At 42.8% G+C, this 14,859-nt stretch overlaps 1 protein-coding gene across 3 annotated transcripts in view; it reads right to left on the bottom strand.

Annotated features, from left to right (window-relative positions):
• Nucleotides 1–251: 251 nt before the first annotated feature.
• The window catches only part of CARD11 (caspase recruitment domain family member 11), a 50,404-nt gene continuing 35,796 nt past the window's right edge, over nt 252–14,859 (bottom strand). For all 3 annotated transcript variants that reach the window (XM_014870470.2, XM_014870461.2, XM_014870489.2), the window contains 13 exons: nt 13,786–13,889; nt 11,067–11,119; nt 10,384–10,516; nt 9,699–9,900; nt 9,137–9,263; nt 7,837–8,077; nt 7,328–7,424; nt 6,250–6,345; nt 5,196–5,328; nt 4,523–4,702; nt 3,243–3,367; nt 2,301–2,416; nt 252–1,752 (listed from right to left, as the gene is read on the bottom strand). In XM_014870470.2, the coding sequence (XP_014725956.1) occupies nt 1,548–1,752; nt 2,301–2,416; nt 3,243–3,367; nt 4,523–4,702; nt 5,196–5,328; nt 6,250–6,345; nt 7,328–7,424; nt 7,837–8,077; nt 9,137–9,263; nt 9,699–9,900; nt 10,384–10,516; nt 11,067–11,119; nt 13,786–13,889 (1,812 nt within the window). In that variant the 3' untranslated portion in view covers nt 252–1,547. The remainder of the gene's footprint in view (nt 1,753–2,300; nt 2,417–3,242; nt 3,368–4,522; nt 4,703–5,195; nt 5,329–6,249; nt 6,346–7,327; nt 7,425–7,836; nt 8,078–9,136; nt 9,264–9,698; nt 9,901–10,383; nt 10,517–11,066; nt 11,120–13,785; nt 13,890–14,859) is intronic.

Below are 14,859 nucleotides of genomic sequence, written 5' to 3'. Positions count from 1 at the left end.
CAGTCCACCTGAGAGACACCCACAGCAGAAGTTTGTTGCAAAGACAAGGGAGCAGCTAATCTAGTGAAGGCAACCAGCCCAGATGTTTTGTTTAGATTTTGATTGTTTTTTTATTGCCTGCTGCTGTACATCAGCCCACAGCACCAAGATGGGGGGCTGGGGATGAACGCAGAAGGAAAGGAAATTTGTTATTAAATGCATCTTAAAAGGGAGGGATATGGCAAGGAATGAAGGATCTAAGGACAATGGGATGGACCATTCTTCATCTGTAGGTCAATTTTTATTGCATTTCAGATCAGCAATTGCACGAGTCATTATTATCAGGTCAGTTTTATTGGATCAATTTGGCAATCTCAGTACAGCATCTAATGTCGAAAGGAAAGGTTTCAAAGACTGAAGAGATTTAGGAGTCTAAGTCGCACTCGTGAGCAGTGAAACTTAAACTCTCTGAGGACTTAAGTGCTTTTGAAAATGGGACATGGTCTCCTCAGCCCTACACACACTTCTGGAAGCATTATCCCACTTGGCCACAGCACAGCGTGGTGCCTGCAGGTCTCCTTGCTGTCAGTCACAGCACACTGGTCAAGGACTGAGTGGTTCACAGCAATTACTGGCTTATGAAATTCTCTTCTTCTCAGAATAGTCCTTCCTGTCGAGAGCAGGCACGTTGGCTGGCAATGATGTTGTAGAGAAATATTTCAGTGAAGAAACAGAGAAACCTGTTGTCCGAAGAAGGCACTGTGGTATTTTCCATGACTAAAAAAATGTTAAAAACTGAGAGATGTACAAATGAATACGATGCAGAGGCAGGGATAAACTAAATGAAACGTTGGAAGATATGGAAAGATCTGATGTGCCACTGGGACAGTGAAGTCTGTTTTCCTGGACTACAAAGGAAACCTGCAAAATTGTTAAATAAAACTGGGGTTTCAAAAGAAAGAGAAAATTTTCAATTTAGTTAAGGCCAGGAGGAATAGCTATTTTCTTTCCTTTTGATTAGGGAGAAACAGGGCTACAGAGCTGCTCTGGCCATCAGCAGTTGTGCTGCTGCTACTCCCAACCAGCCTTCAGCTTCCTCAGCTGGGTATGTTCAGAATCTCACCTCAAAGGGGTGTGGGGCACATCTCAATTCCATATCCTGAAGCCCAATCCCCATGCCTTACCCCTTTCAGATTCCACTTATTTGGTCTCATCAGAAGTTTTCAATGAGACAAGAGATCCATATTTGGAACATAATAAATTACCCCAAGCTCCCTCTCAAGATCTTTGTCCTCATACGTGTTAAACAGATGCTGTCTCTTATGAAATGCCAGTGGATCAGAAATTGTGGTGGTGGCCCCACAGCCTGGATTCCAGCATCTGAGACTCTGGCTCTTGAACACAGCTCCAGTCCCATTCCAGACATGCATCCTGCCAGCAGGAAGTGCCCAGCCAGCAAGGGTGGAACAGGAGTGAGCTCTGGGCACCAACCAGAGAATTCTGTGAACCCCTGCTCCACCTGGATGCGTCCTTTCCTCACCAAAGAGCTCCGTGGTACTTAGGGCTTTTTATAGCTGATCTTCATCTATCCAGATGGTTTTCCTCTGCTCTTCCCCGATCCTGTCTTTTATTGTACGGATCAGATCCTCAATGCTGCTCCACGCCTCTGCCTCCACTGAGGCATAAAGGCAAGGCAGAGCTTCCAGCTCTTTCTCCTTCAGGCGGCACATCCGTAAAAACTCATCCTCAGTCTCCGGCTTCGGCAGCAGTTTCCTGTATCAAATGAGCAGACCAAAAATAAATGTCTTGCATCTTCAGTTAATCCTGTAGTCCCAGCTGTCCCATCAAGAATTTATTTTCTCCTCACTACTTACAAGCAATAAAAGCAGTGAGGAATGCAGCTACTCCAGGTCTACCATCCCCTTACCTCCATGCTGCCCCCAAGGAGAAATATTTGCTATGGGGAAACAATTTAAGAGGATTGAATGGAGGGAGAGTGCAAGTGTTTACGAGCTCTCCTCTTTCAGCCTGCATTACCTTCAGAAATGCTGTGGGAGTGCTGAGCATGGAGAAAACCACATTTTCTTCGGTCTCATCCTCCCACAATGCTCATTGCCACTAGTGACAGTGAAAGAGTGCCAGATTTGGGGAATTCCTGCTTTCTCTGGTTGTAAGATTTCAAGGAGGAGTCATGGGAGGAAATAGTGCACATAGAAGTACCAGATGGAGAGGGATGAGGTTCTTTATTTCTCTCAGTGAGAACATAATTGGACTCAAGAATAAGACAGAACATCAAATATGCAAAAGATTTGACATGTTACCTGAACCTCTTAATGTTTTTCTCTGAGACTCTTATAAAGAGAACAATAGGATATATCTTGGCTTTGATTAAATCCTTCGTGCAGCTTATTCCAGCTTCCAGGAGACAATGCTTGTTCTAAAAACAAAGTCATAACAGTGTCACAAAGGAAAATTTACTGCTGTGGAATCTCAAGATAATGATATCTATCCCTTATGGGGTCATTTGGAAAGCTCTCTATTTACCATTGTACTGATTTAAAACCTTTTAATCAAATAGACATTTAAAGTCCAGCTCCTCCTACTGGTTTAAAACTAGTCAGTCAAATAACAGTTGAGCTTAACAGCTTTCTAAAAAGGTTTGAAATGGAAATAGATTGCTCTAAAGATGAAAAGTAGGATAAAATACCAGTTTTACATATAGACACAAACACAGAGACTTGCTTTTTGTTAGAAAGAACATCTACTGCACCTACTTGTGAGACAAAAAACCATCACTTTAATTTTCCTTTTTTTCCATGCTGTGCATCAAATCTACCCTACTTGACATAAGATCTCTGTCTCGGGCATTGTTGTCTTTGTTTTGTACACCTGTGTCTGGGTTTCAGGCTTCTCTTTCCTTTGTCTAGGTCCTTGTATCTCTTACTCTCTCGTGTATTCATATATACTTATGATATGAAAAGGAAATGAATAAAGGATGGAGCACAGAACATGAAAGGATATAAAACTGCATCTATGTGGGTCATCACAGGGAATGAGGGAGAATATAAAAGCATATGGCAGAGGACGGGAAAGAAAAGGAAAAGTAAGAGCACAAATGAAAACCATTCGGGAGAATAAATAAAAATCCGAGATTGAAGGAGGGCAGGAGAGAGAACGTGCAACTGTAAATTGGTCAGTCTGTTATGCAGGACTTTGCAGAGGGGTTCACAGAGAGCCCAGAGGACACAGAGCACTGTGAGCACCTTGGCAGCAACAGCCTCGATGTTGGCAGGTACAATGCATTCGTATGTGTTCAGATTCTTTTCTCTGCTGAAGATGACAGTCTCTGTCCTTTGCTTCTTTAAGAACTCTTCCTTTGTTACAATATCTAGGAAGAGATGTGGATGGGGACAGAATCAAATTTACAGCAGCAGAACACCTAGAAAAGTATCCAGTAGTACTTCACATGGGATGTAAGGATGGTTCAGGGAAGGAGGATGAGCAATGAATTGTCTTAACAGCTGCCTCATTTCTTCCATTGAATTCAATTAAAGCCTAATCTGATCACATCTGAGCATCTCAGCTATATCCTGCACCAATGAGTCCTTGGGCAATTACTACAACACTATGAAGGTATTAAATTAAAACAGTAAATACAATTCCAGCACCTAATGTTATATAGTAACAGTTCGGGGATGGCAGATGCTGAGAAGTGCTAAAAAAAGGTGGTCTCTTCAGCACAGGATCCTAAAATAAGGATTTAGTGTTCCAACATTTGTGTTTAAAGTTTCAAAAAAATTTGGCTTAGGTTGCAATGTATGATACCGACCCCCTTGTGAATTGCAGCTCTACATCAAAGCTTTTGTTTTATGTTGCAAGACAGGGGATATTTATTATAATACTTAACTTCTCAGTTTCTCTGTCTCGATGACTGTAAGGCTGCATACTATGCTGTGGGTATTCAATATTAGTGTAAAAATGAAACGTCAGCTCTGTTTAATGCTGGGTTGTATACAATCCTGCCCTGCAGCCATCACGGCACTGCGTACTGCTTTAATAGTAAATACTTAGCATGGAAGAAAATCAGTCTTTCCAGTAGATCAAATGCACAATCTTCACAGCTTGGATGAGACAGAAACCTAAAGTCGCTCTAGGGAAGATATTCCTCATAATAGCAAATACTAGAAACAAATTAATCAAAATTTCACATTGCCTAGATATGCAGTATGCAAACAGTATGCAAACAGAAAGAGCACTCACAGCATTTCAGTCTCTGAGGGGCAGCCTAGCAACCACACAGCATACACATGGATAATATTTATAGACACTGAATCTCATAACCATGTGTACTGGCTGTCTCAAAAACATTCAAATATCCCAGATAGTCACAAAAAGCAGGATTTACAGCTACACATCACTCTGATGTGACTTGAAGTACCTCAAGCAACTCTCACATGTGCATTCCCCTACGTGTGCACGCATATAGATGTTCATATTTCCAACACTGAGGGCTGGCAGTCATGGCCCTCTCTTATCCCATTACCTGGCTTGCATATGTTGAATTCCAGGGCACCTCCAGAGTTGAGAAGCTTCTGCACCAAGGGCTTGGCCAGCATGGTGGGGGTGAAGAGCACGGGGCGCCTGCGCTCGCAGTGGATGGGTCTCACCAAGCTATAAGGGATCAGACTGAGCTTCTTATCCAGCTCACTCTCGGAATCCAAATCTGAGCAAAGAACAAGACATTTATCTCCTGGGTTCCTCTCCATCAATATTTGGAGAAAAAAAGGAGACACACACGAACCAGAAATGACATGGTTAGTCACACTGGTCCTCCTTCCCTTTTGCTAGGGTTGTCTTTACTATACTCACAGCACTATGATGTCCAACATAATACTAAATAATTCAACTGCCTCTTGCTTTCAAAAGATTATTTCTTAACCTCTTCAACACAGCATTTGCTCGTGGACTCTCTGCTTGTTAGCTTGACTTATTCCGAGTCAAATGTTTTGGAGCAAAAGGCAAGAAAATACCTACAAAGATCTGCCAGCCAAACAGGACAATTCAGGGTCCTAAAGCTGCCTGTGAAAGCTTAGTGCCCCAAGCATTCCTAGCAAATTCAGTTTTGGTCACAATTGCTGTTGAAGTTTTGCAGAGTGGAACACAAATACAAGACAAATGCAAGTGCTCTGTGTGTAAAGGCTATTTTAGATTTGTACCTTCCAGTTTATCAGGCAGCTGCTTCTTCCCTTCAGATGAGCTGAGTGCCAGGCCCGAGGGCCAGCCTGTGACAATGCGGACCCGCTCGTTGCTGTTCATTCGCTTGTATTTGTTCTCAGACCTACTGACAAACTAAAAAGGTGAACAAAAAAAATAGAGTTTTGAGCCTCATTTCTTGCATTATTTACCCTCCCGTGTATTCATCAGCCAACACTTGTTACCTACGAGATCTGAATCACTTGTGTCTGTCAAAAACAGGATTCTATGGATCTGTGAACTGAATTCTAAGACTCTTTAAATATCATAGATCTGTTTCACAGCCTGTGTTAATCCCTTTGGGATTTGTTGTTTTGTTCTCTGCTCTTAAGAGGCATGTTTTCACTTCACAAAGCTCCCAAGCACTGATGTGTACATCATACCCAGACTATGTGCATAAATGTATCACAGGCTATACCCAAACTGCCTCTTCTTTGCTCTACAGAGAGACTTAAAAACTCCCAAATGGCATCTTTTTACAGTCATTTTACAGGAGAAATAGGCTTCATGCTTTCCTTCCTCATCCACCTGCCTATTCCTCTATCCAAACATTAACTCCTCCTCCTGTGTTTGCTAACCTTTCCCAACCACCTTCCTTCACAAGGCTTTATCTTTCACCCCACAGTCTCTGTCACGCTCAGAGTCACTGGCCCACAATTAAAGGACGATTTTCTCATGGAGCCCTATCTTAGAGACTTGGAGATTTGATCTAGCCCATTGGATTTATCCTTATGGTACAAACAAAGCACATTTCAGCCTCTGATGGCATATGTGTGGGATTCCTCAAGGCACATAAGTAATGGAAGCTGTGCTCTTAAAAACAAACACCCCACATCACAACAGAAAACACAACCCATCCTCCTCCTTCATGCATTACATCTCTTTTTGATAGGAATAAAGTCCGATACAACCTCTAGACCTGAGCTGGGATTTCTGTGTGAATTAGGATAGCCTGTGAATATCTACTGTTCAGATCCATTATTTCAGACATTGCCCTGAGGATTTGAATTTTATTACCTGTAAAATCTGGCCCAAAAGAAAGCTTGCTCTGGATAGGCGAGGGCTGGTTTTTGGGTCATTCTGCAGAGCAGGCTCCTCTGGCTGCAATGTATTCTACCAAAAAATAACAAAAATAAAGTTTTTCTTCCCCCCACTCTTCTTTTGTAATTTTTTAAGTCATAACATTCAAGAAACAAAAGAAGCCAAACCAGATATTTTATATTTCCAATAGAAGGGATAGTGATTGATACCTATCCCAAATGCTCTAAAAAGTGGACAGAGCATGGCCTGTGCTGACAAACACTGCTTTTTCACTGCTCTTCACATTCCTGTGTTCACAGACTGTTCTCCACATCTAAGAAAGAGATAATTTCTGCACCAAGAAAGAGCATGCACAGCTTTTGCTTTCACAAGCACCTGTGCCAGTGATCTCTGTCCCTTTGATCAGTGGGGCTGAGAGCACAGAAGGAATGTGTGACACTTAACCTTGACTGAAATCAAGCACAAGCACTGTCTCTGCAAAACTTAGAAGCATGAATGTCTCCCAAATTCTAAAAATAACTTATGGTAACTAATACACCAAGAAGGCAATTTTAATTATGTAAAAATGGAATTTTTACTGAGAAAGGCTGTTGTGTGCAAAGGCCTGATAATCCAAATGCCCTCCACATCATCCAGGCTGGAAGAGATGGGTCTTTTAAAGTGGGACAACAGACTCTGTGGTTAAGAAGCTTATTCAAAATAGGAGAGAAATAATTCTGATTATTAACTGCAAGGACACAGCTTCTTCCTCATGTGTACATGAAGATGCATTAAATGTTTACAGACAGAGAAGCATGAGAAGGGAAACTAAAATACAGAACAGAGTTTGGACTTTTGAAGTGTAGTCCCTCCTAGCTGGAAGGGTTAATAGCGAGCCAGAGCTGGGTTCATTCCCAGGGACAATATTATTTAAAGCAAACAGAAGGTGCCCATTGCCTGACACAATCAAAACCTACAGAGAGTGTAAACAGGAATTTCTGTAAAATGATGATGAAAAATGAAAAATGAAAACCAGTAGCAGGGGAGTGTGAGGTGTTTGTTTGTAGATACTAACCCGCAGTGCCCGAAGGGTGTTGTAGGAGTTTTCTGTCTCATCTTTGCTTCCTCTGTGCATCAACCTCTGCAGCTTCACCAAAAGGAGTTGCTGGGCTCTGAAAGAAAGGATGAAATCACACAGATCAAGATATTTTTGAAACCACTCACAAGAAAGCTGGATTGCAATAGGTCTGTGCCAATAGAAAAGATTAAAGAGAAATAGCAGTGAGGACTGACTGAACCATGCAGTAAAGGCAGGAACAAAACAATATGAAGAACTGCAGTGCAGTTAAGGATTAAAGAATATCCATGGAATATTTGCATATGATACTTTTTGAGCCTCCCACTTCATTTTTTTAAGGTAACATCTGGAATCCCCATTCATAAGTTTTATAGCCCATACTACACTTTAACATCAGACCTTATCTCAAAATTTAAGACATAGACACCTCTTTCCTTACAGCAGCAATTAGGTTCCCTGTTTCTGGATCCCTGCTCTCAGTAATGGTCACTCAGTGTCTCTCTCACCTGCTGTAGCTGGGAATGGTTCCCATCTCCAGGTCCCTGTCAGTGAAAGGATCCACCCTGGCACAGAGCCACTCACACCTGCCCTGGTACATGGTGTCGAGAATGTGGACGATCTCATCACATTTCACCGACAGGGAGCAGCAGTCCAGCTGGCTGGAGATGTTGAGGTTGAGGCGGATGTGAAATGAGTCCCCCGAGGTGATGAGCCCCTCCTCCAGCTCCGACAGCAGCTTGCGGTACCCTGCAGCACGGAGGGAAAGGGTGAGGATGTCACACTCTGCTGTGCTGCATTCCCTCGGGGAGAAGCCACAGCATGAACTCCTCAGGCTCCTCTGAGACAAGTTTGTACTTCCAGGGTGCTGCTTGCAGTGGTTCCAGCAAAATCATGGGCCTGCACCTCAGAGACACTGACCCAGGGACAGCCCATGCTGCTGCTGTCAGCTCTGTGGGAATATTCTCATTTTAATGCTACTTTTAGGTAATTCCATTCTCAGTACTCCCCACATGACCTGTGGAACAGAGAACTTCTCAGCAAAGACACAGACACAGCTATAGCTCTGCCCTCTAAGTACCGTGTGAGTTCTGCCAGCAATTTTAATGACAAGCTATTCCCCTTATTATTAGCTCTAATTGGCACTCCCAGAATCTATAACATGCTTTATCTGCAGTTAAGTGATGCTCAAAAAATTGCAATAGTCTTTCTTACCATTGAAAACATCAAAGTAAATCAAAGGCATCACTTCCTGCATGATCTATGCAGCTGAAATTCTCTAACCAGCATAAAAACATGAATGCCCATTTATACACACGAGTAAAGAATGTAATTTTTGATCCATAACCTGAAATTACCATTATAGAACCTGAACATTAAGATCAAATTCTGTTTGCAACACATGAACCCCAGCTGTTAAAGATAAGATAAAGCACAAAGGTAATAAACAGGGCAACTCCATCAGGTAAATGCTAAATCGACCAGCTGAATAAAGATCATTCAGCTTGCCACATTGTATTGCAGAAAACTGTACTTAAAAATAAGCTTGAACATGTTTCATGAGTCATGTTGCTATTGACCACCATGTGAATTTTTCAGAATCCTGTTGACAAGCACATGGTTGGTTTTTTTTTCTCAGACACCAGGCTAAAAGCTGAAGTAGTTCCACAAAGGAGCTGTAATTAACAGCAGTGGCATGCTCCAGATTTATCCCAATATAAAGGATATGCTGGTCCTGTCACTCTCTTCCAGATAAGTTGCTATAAAAGGCCTGGGATTACTTGAGATAAGAAATACTTTTGGTCTTACCTTCATGATTTGATTTATACTGGAGTGTTACTGGACCACTGCACCTCTGAATTGTCCAGTGAACTTCTTCCTTTGTGCAAGTATCCAAAGGAACACTCTGATTTTCCCCTTTAATGCAGCCCTCCAACTAGATATGAAAGAAATATTACTCTCCAGTGCAGGTTCAATCTCTGAGTCAATTAAACCATTTTTTAAAAGTGCCATGATCTTTTTGTTATTAAACAATGCAGACACTTTGTTATCAGGATGTAGATTATGTCCTAATTATATAATTCTTTTTCTCTCAAATTAGGAATGCTAGCAGTCAACAGAACTGCAGCATTTGGACAATCCCAGCCTTCCTTGGGAGTAAGAAGTGCAGGAACATAAATTGTGGGGAGTGTTTTTTCCCCTTGGAGGCATTTTAACAGGAAAATGGTTTGGGAACACTGGCAATGGAGGGAAAACTAAGCAAAGAGAAACGTGGCAGAAGCTCTGTTGAACTTGAGCTCATGGGATGGCAGGGATGGCACGGGTGGGTGGGCAGACACCCAGTGCCGCTCGGTGAGGATTTCATGCTCACCAGGAGGATCTGGTGTCCCTCCCGAAGGCCAGCTTTCTCTGCAGGGGAGCCTGTCTTGACAGAGCTGACGAAGCTGCCTTTGTCATTGCCCCCAAGCAGGGTGATCTCTGAGTTGAGGCTGTCCCCGTTGAGCGTCACGCGCTGGATCGTGTGACACGAGCTCCTGACGCGGCCCACGGACGTGACAGAGGGACGGAAGGGTCTGTGTCCAGGACAGGAAGGGACAGTTGGTTATCTCACTCTGAGTTAAATGCATGCATGAGAAATGAGAGATATGCAAATAAATTTATAGCATTATCAAGCACTAGGATCTAAGGACTCTAAAAGAAATTCTCCTCGTTACTGCACAAGTTCTGGAGAAGAGCATCTGGATTGCTCCCAGTGCATCTCTGAAAACTCAGTGTATAACAGTTCTCTGCTCAGCAAGCTCTTGCAGCAAGATAGCAAGATCACAAGGAGAAATTGAAGTTTTTAGAAGATTTTGTCTGCCTTGAAGTTTTTGAATTTTTAGGATGACCTTCACGGATTTACAGGACATGAAAGGGCTCCAAGGAAATGTTATACTGCTGCCACCATAATCACTCCTGCTGTTATAACTTCAGCAACTAATAAATAAATAGAGACTTTCTACCACAGCACGCTTTCCTCTCAGCCTCTCAGGTAAGTAAACTGGCATCTCAAATACCTTTCCAGAGAGAACTTTCTAAATATGGAGTTGACATGCTCAAGCTCATAGGCATCCAGGCCTTCTGACTGATGAGAAGAGGAGGAAGAGTGCACTGAAGGAGCTCCATGTGAATGCCTGTCGTGACTGTCATCTGGAAAGAGTAACAAGAATGATAATGAGTCCTAGATAAAGTGACAAAGATGAAAAAGGGAAAAATGAATTTTGATTGATCTCAGCCAAAGCTGAAGTAGGAAATTCTTCATGCAGAGGTATGACTCATATCCACAGGACATGGCACAAGGAATGCCACTCTCACAGAACAGAAAGTGGGAAGGGACCTCTGGAGACTGTCTAGTCAGAGGTCAGTGCAGAGGCAGCTGAAGGAGATTGCTCAGGACTTTGTCCAGCTGGATTTTGATATCTCCAAGGATGAAGAGATTGACTAAAACTCTCTGGACAGCCCTGTCCCAGTGTTTGACCACCCTCATGGTAACAAAACTGTCCCTTTTCCTACTTAGTTTTTCAGGAATGACTTCCTTCCCCTTCTCACCACTGGCTGACTCTGTTTTCTTGATTTACTCACAGGCTGTGTCCCCATTCACTTAGAGCAGGGTTGGTCATCTGACAGTCTCTGTGATCAGCTGGGGAGCTAATCACATATTAGCTCATAATTCAATTATACATGATATCCTCTTGCTTACCATCAAGCTCCAAAGCATCACATCCAAAGCTGTCATTGTCCTCTTCAACCAGGCTGGAATTAAAAACAAAGTATAAGATAATGGAAGAGAAAGAAAGCTGAATATTTTCAAGCTTTCAGCAGATTTCCAGCTTCAGTAGATTTCATTAAGTTTTGAAGGAGGAACTTCTTCTGTGAAAAAGGAAGATGTTGGAGGTGTTGCATCAGGTAATGGTGCAGCTGTAAAAAAATAAGAAAGTAACATCCTTGAGGGTCCAGGGAAGATACAGAAAAGAGTAGAAAACAACATGTGTCAGCCAGCATGGGAAGCATGTGAAGCAGCAAGAAAGTTCAGAAGGAAGAACTGCCAACAGCAGTGGGGAATGAAGATTTTGCTGAGGACAAAAGGAAGCTGCTGAGTGATGGTCTGGTGTGTGACTCACACCATAGTTTGTTCAGCACGGAGATAAGGGCTGCACCAGCCTGCTGTGCATGCACTGCACCATGGGGGTTTTCCACAACAGAGCAAAAAGCCAGAAGTTCACTGATGGACAGAGTGAATGCAAGGGAAGTTACTGAGGTGAAGCAGAAAAGGAGTCATTTATCTGCTTGATTTAAAGTACTTGAAGCATTTTATAGCAGTTTCAGGGTACCTCCCATGGCTACTCAGGTACCTGCAGTACAGAATGGCAAAGTGCTCCAGGCTTTTGCACAGGAGCTGCCACAGCTCTGGTCCAGCCCAGCTCCCAGGGACACAGCCATTCCTGCAAAGGGGACTAGGTTGGCTGGCCTTAAAACCACTCTAAATTCACTGAAATTTTGCTCTTATAGGGATATTGGGGCTGTCCAGCCAAGTGAGTGATCTGTCAGGTTCACTAGAAGGACTTCATTAAACCATGTCCTTTGGTTGCAAAGCTGTTTAAATAACAGCTTGTTGTTTTTCCCATTCAAAATGATTTGTAGGTCTCCTGTGGAGCTGATATTCCTCATATTTGGCTTCAGCTGAAGGGTGAATTTTTGCAGCCAGGCTGCAGAGAATCAGCTATTTTTACACCATGCATAAGCAGGGAAATAATGTACCTTTTCCCATATTAAATGATGATCTCACCTTTTTTTTTCCACACAAATTAAGAAGAGATGAACTGTGAAACCTGCAACTTGGCTTGCAAACAGCAATTATTCTGGATTATGTTCATAAATAAGTTCCAAAAATTTATCATGCTAATTATAAAGTTATAAACTACAGTGAACTTTTGGGCAGGCTCTTGAGATACTTGACTTTAGTGATTATCAGCTCAACAAAGTAAGCCCATATTCATTCTTGTTCCAGGGTACCTTTTCTTTCCACATGAAGAATATCTAAAACGAGGGAAAAATTCAGATTTCAGTGCCACTCAGTCTTCCAATGCCTTAACACACGGAACAGAATACAGTCAGAGTTACAGTGAAATAAGTCCACAAGGTGAATAATCTCCATGTAATCTCTACTGTGTTCTGTAATACACTGCAAATATTGAAAAGTTCAGGCATGCCAAAGGTTTCTCAAGCACCTGAAGCACAAAACATTCAAACCATTAATAAAAAAAACCCTTTTCTCCATCTTGAATTGATACAACACACTTTAAAAAGGGACTTGGAGGACAATGAAGGAGAAGCTAAGGGAGACTAAAATAAACACTGCTTAAATCCTCAGCAGCCTAGAAAATTATGTGGAAGAACCAGCTGAGGATGCCCTCAGTGGAAAGCTGTCTTGAAAAGCTGTCCAGAGAGAAAGAGGCAGAAGTGGCAGTCTGCCCAAGATCAGATTGTTTTGAAAAACATAAAAATCTGAGTAAGTTTTAATAAAGATTAGATATTAAAAACAGATCTAATAAAGATCTAAACCACATATATTGCTTTCTTCTAAATTGGTCTGCTCTGTTCTTTTGCCCTTCTTGGTACCTTTAGAGAATGTATTTGGTATGTCTCCTGGTATTTCTGATGCAGACACTGATGCTATTGACACCACACAAACACAGCATGTCTGAGTATCACATTGCAAAAAGCCTTTTAGAAAAGGGGTCAGTGCCCTTTAGGGAACTGTGAGGCTGGAGAGGTCTCTCTCCTTCCTGCCACCAACTTCCCACTCACCAGCTGATGTGATTTCACTGCCAGGGGAACTCCACCGGGCCTTGACCCTACAGAAGTGGAAGCTGCAGCAGAAGGTGAAGCCAAGGGCAAAGCCTCTCTCCCCTCCCTTCTCTGCTGAGAAGCACACACTCACAAAAATCACCTCCCTTCTCCACTTCTCCCCTCCACTCCTCACAGACGAGCAAACAGCTCGGCTCTACTTCAGCAGCTCAGGGAGCAAAGGGGGGGCTTTGAGAAAGGGGAGAGAACAGGGACACGTGGGCAGCATGGAGATGAGGGGCAAAACCTGAATCTGGATCAGTGTACAAAGGCAGAGAGAGCACTCTCCAACAGCATCAGTGCCGAGTCATCTCAGCCCTGTCGGTGTTTGTGTCCCTTACAGTCAGTGCTGCAGTGCTGTCACCGTGTCATTCAGCCCAGCTGAACTGTCCTGAACTCCTGAGTGGTTTGGACAGAATGTGGGATGAAGAGCTGCAGCCTTCAGAAGTTTAGGTTAATCCTATGCCTTAGAGAGGCTCCTCAAGCAGAGGCAGACACGAGGACCTCTAGAGCCGTTTTTGCCTGGTTCTGGTGGCAGCAGGCTGGGGCAGGTGTCCCCAGGTGTGACCCACCTGCAGTGAGGGGTGTCCTCTTTGCAGCGCCGCACGATGGAATCGTTCCCGGGAGGCTCAGGCGTGGTTGACATGATGCTGTCGTTGCGATTTCGCAGGGTTTGCTTGGAATGAGAAACCAAGGGGTGTCAGAGAGGTTATCTGGCTGAAATGTGCTCTCACTTCTAACTCACAGCAGCATTAACAATGGTGCTCTGCACTGGCTGCACTCTGCACTGAGGAGCACACACAGAAAAAGAAGAGAAGTTGATTCTAGCTGTGCAGAACCCAAGAGCACTCATATATCCCAGTTTTTAGCACAATGCACAGCTTGTGTGCTGCCACTGCACCTTCTCCTGTGACCACATAACTGCCTGATTTACTGAGCCATTGTAACTTTACCCTTGATGTGTGGTGTATGTGTGGCACAGCTGAAATAGGAGGAGGGGGATGAAAAGCAGTATGTGTACTTAAATAAATATATATATAGTTGGAATGAGGAAGAAAAATACTGATCTCCATATATTAAATAATTAATCTTCCAGTGCACTGGAAACGAAACCCTGAATTGCACTAGAGGGAAGACAGGATAAGTCATCTAAACATCCAACAGATATTCCAAAAAATATTCCTAACCCAGCTAAGCTTATTACGAGTGGCAGCAAGTTCTTTCCTGGCTATTCTTGAGTATAATTTTAATTTCCTGGGGGCAGCATTTTTCATGGTGTTCTAGAAAGATGTTTTGTTCTTTGTTATTAACACTCGGCAAGAGCACTCTCTCTATCTGCCTGTCCTGCTGTGTCAGTGCTCACATATGTATAATGGAATATCTACCTTGGAAGATTATGGGGATACAGCAAGCAGGGAAGAAATGGTTTGACTATGGTATGCAGAAGTTTCCAACTGTGATCTGCACCCCTTTCCTCACTTGCTATTACTTATAGACAGGAATGGCATTATAGAACTAAAAAAACCCTTAAAATTTTCTCAGATAAGTTACAAAGCAGCTTTTAAAGCAAATCTCTTTCTTCTAACAGTAAATGTTAAATGGCACAAGGAGACAGCAAGAGGTCATAAATACTTCTGAAATATCTT

Source organism: Sturnus vulgaris, chromosome 16, assembly GCF_052056855.1.
Source record: "Sturnus vulgaris isolate bStuVul1 chromosome 16, bStuVul1.hap1, whole genome shotgun sequence".
NCBI lineage: Eukaryota > Metazoa > Chordata > Aves > Passeriformes > Sturnidae > Sturnus > Sturnus vulgaris.
This window is presented reverse-complemented; position numbering and strand designations above follow the sequence as displayed.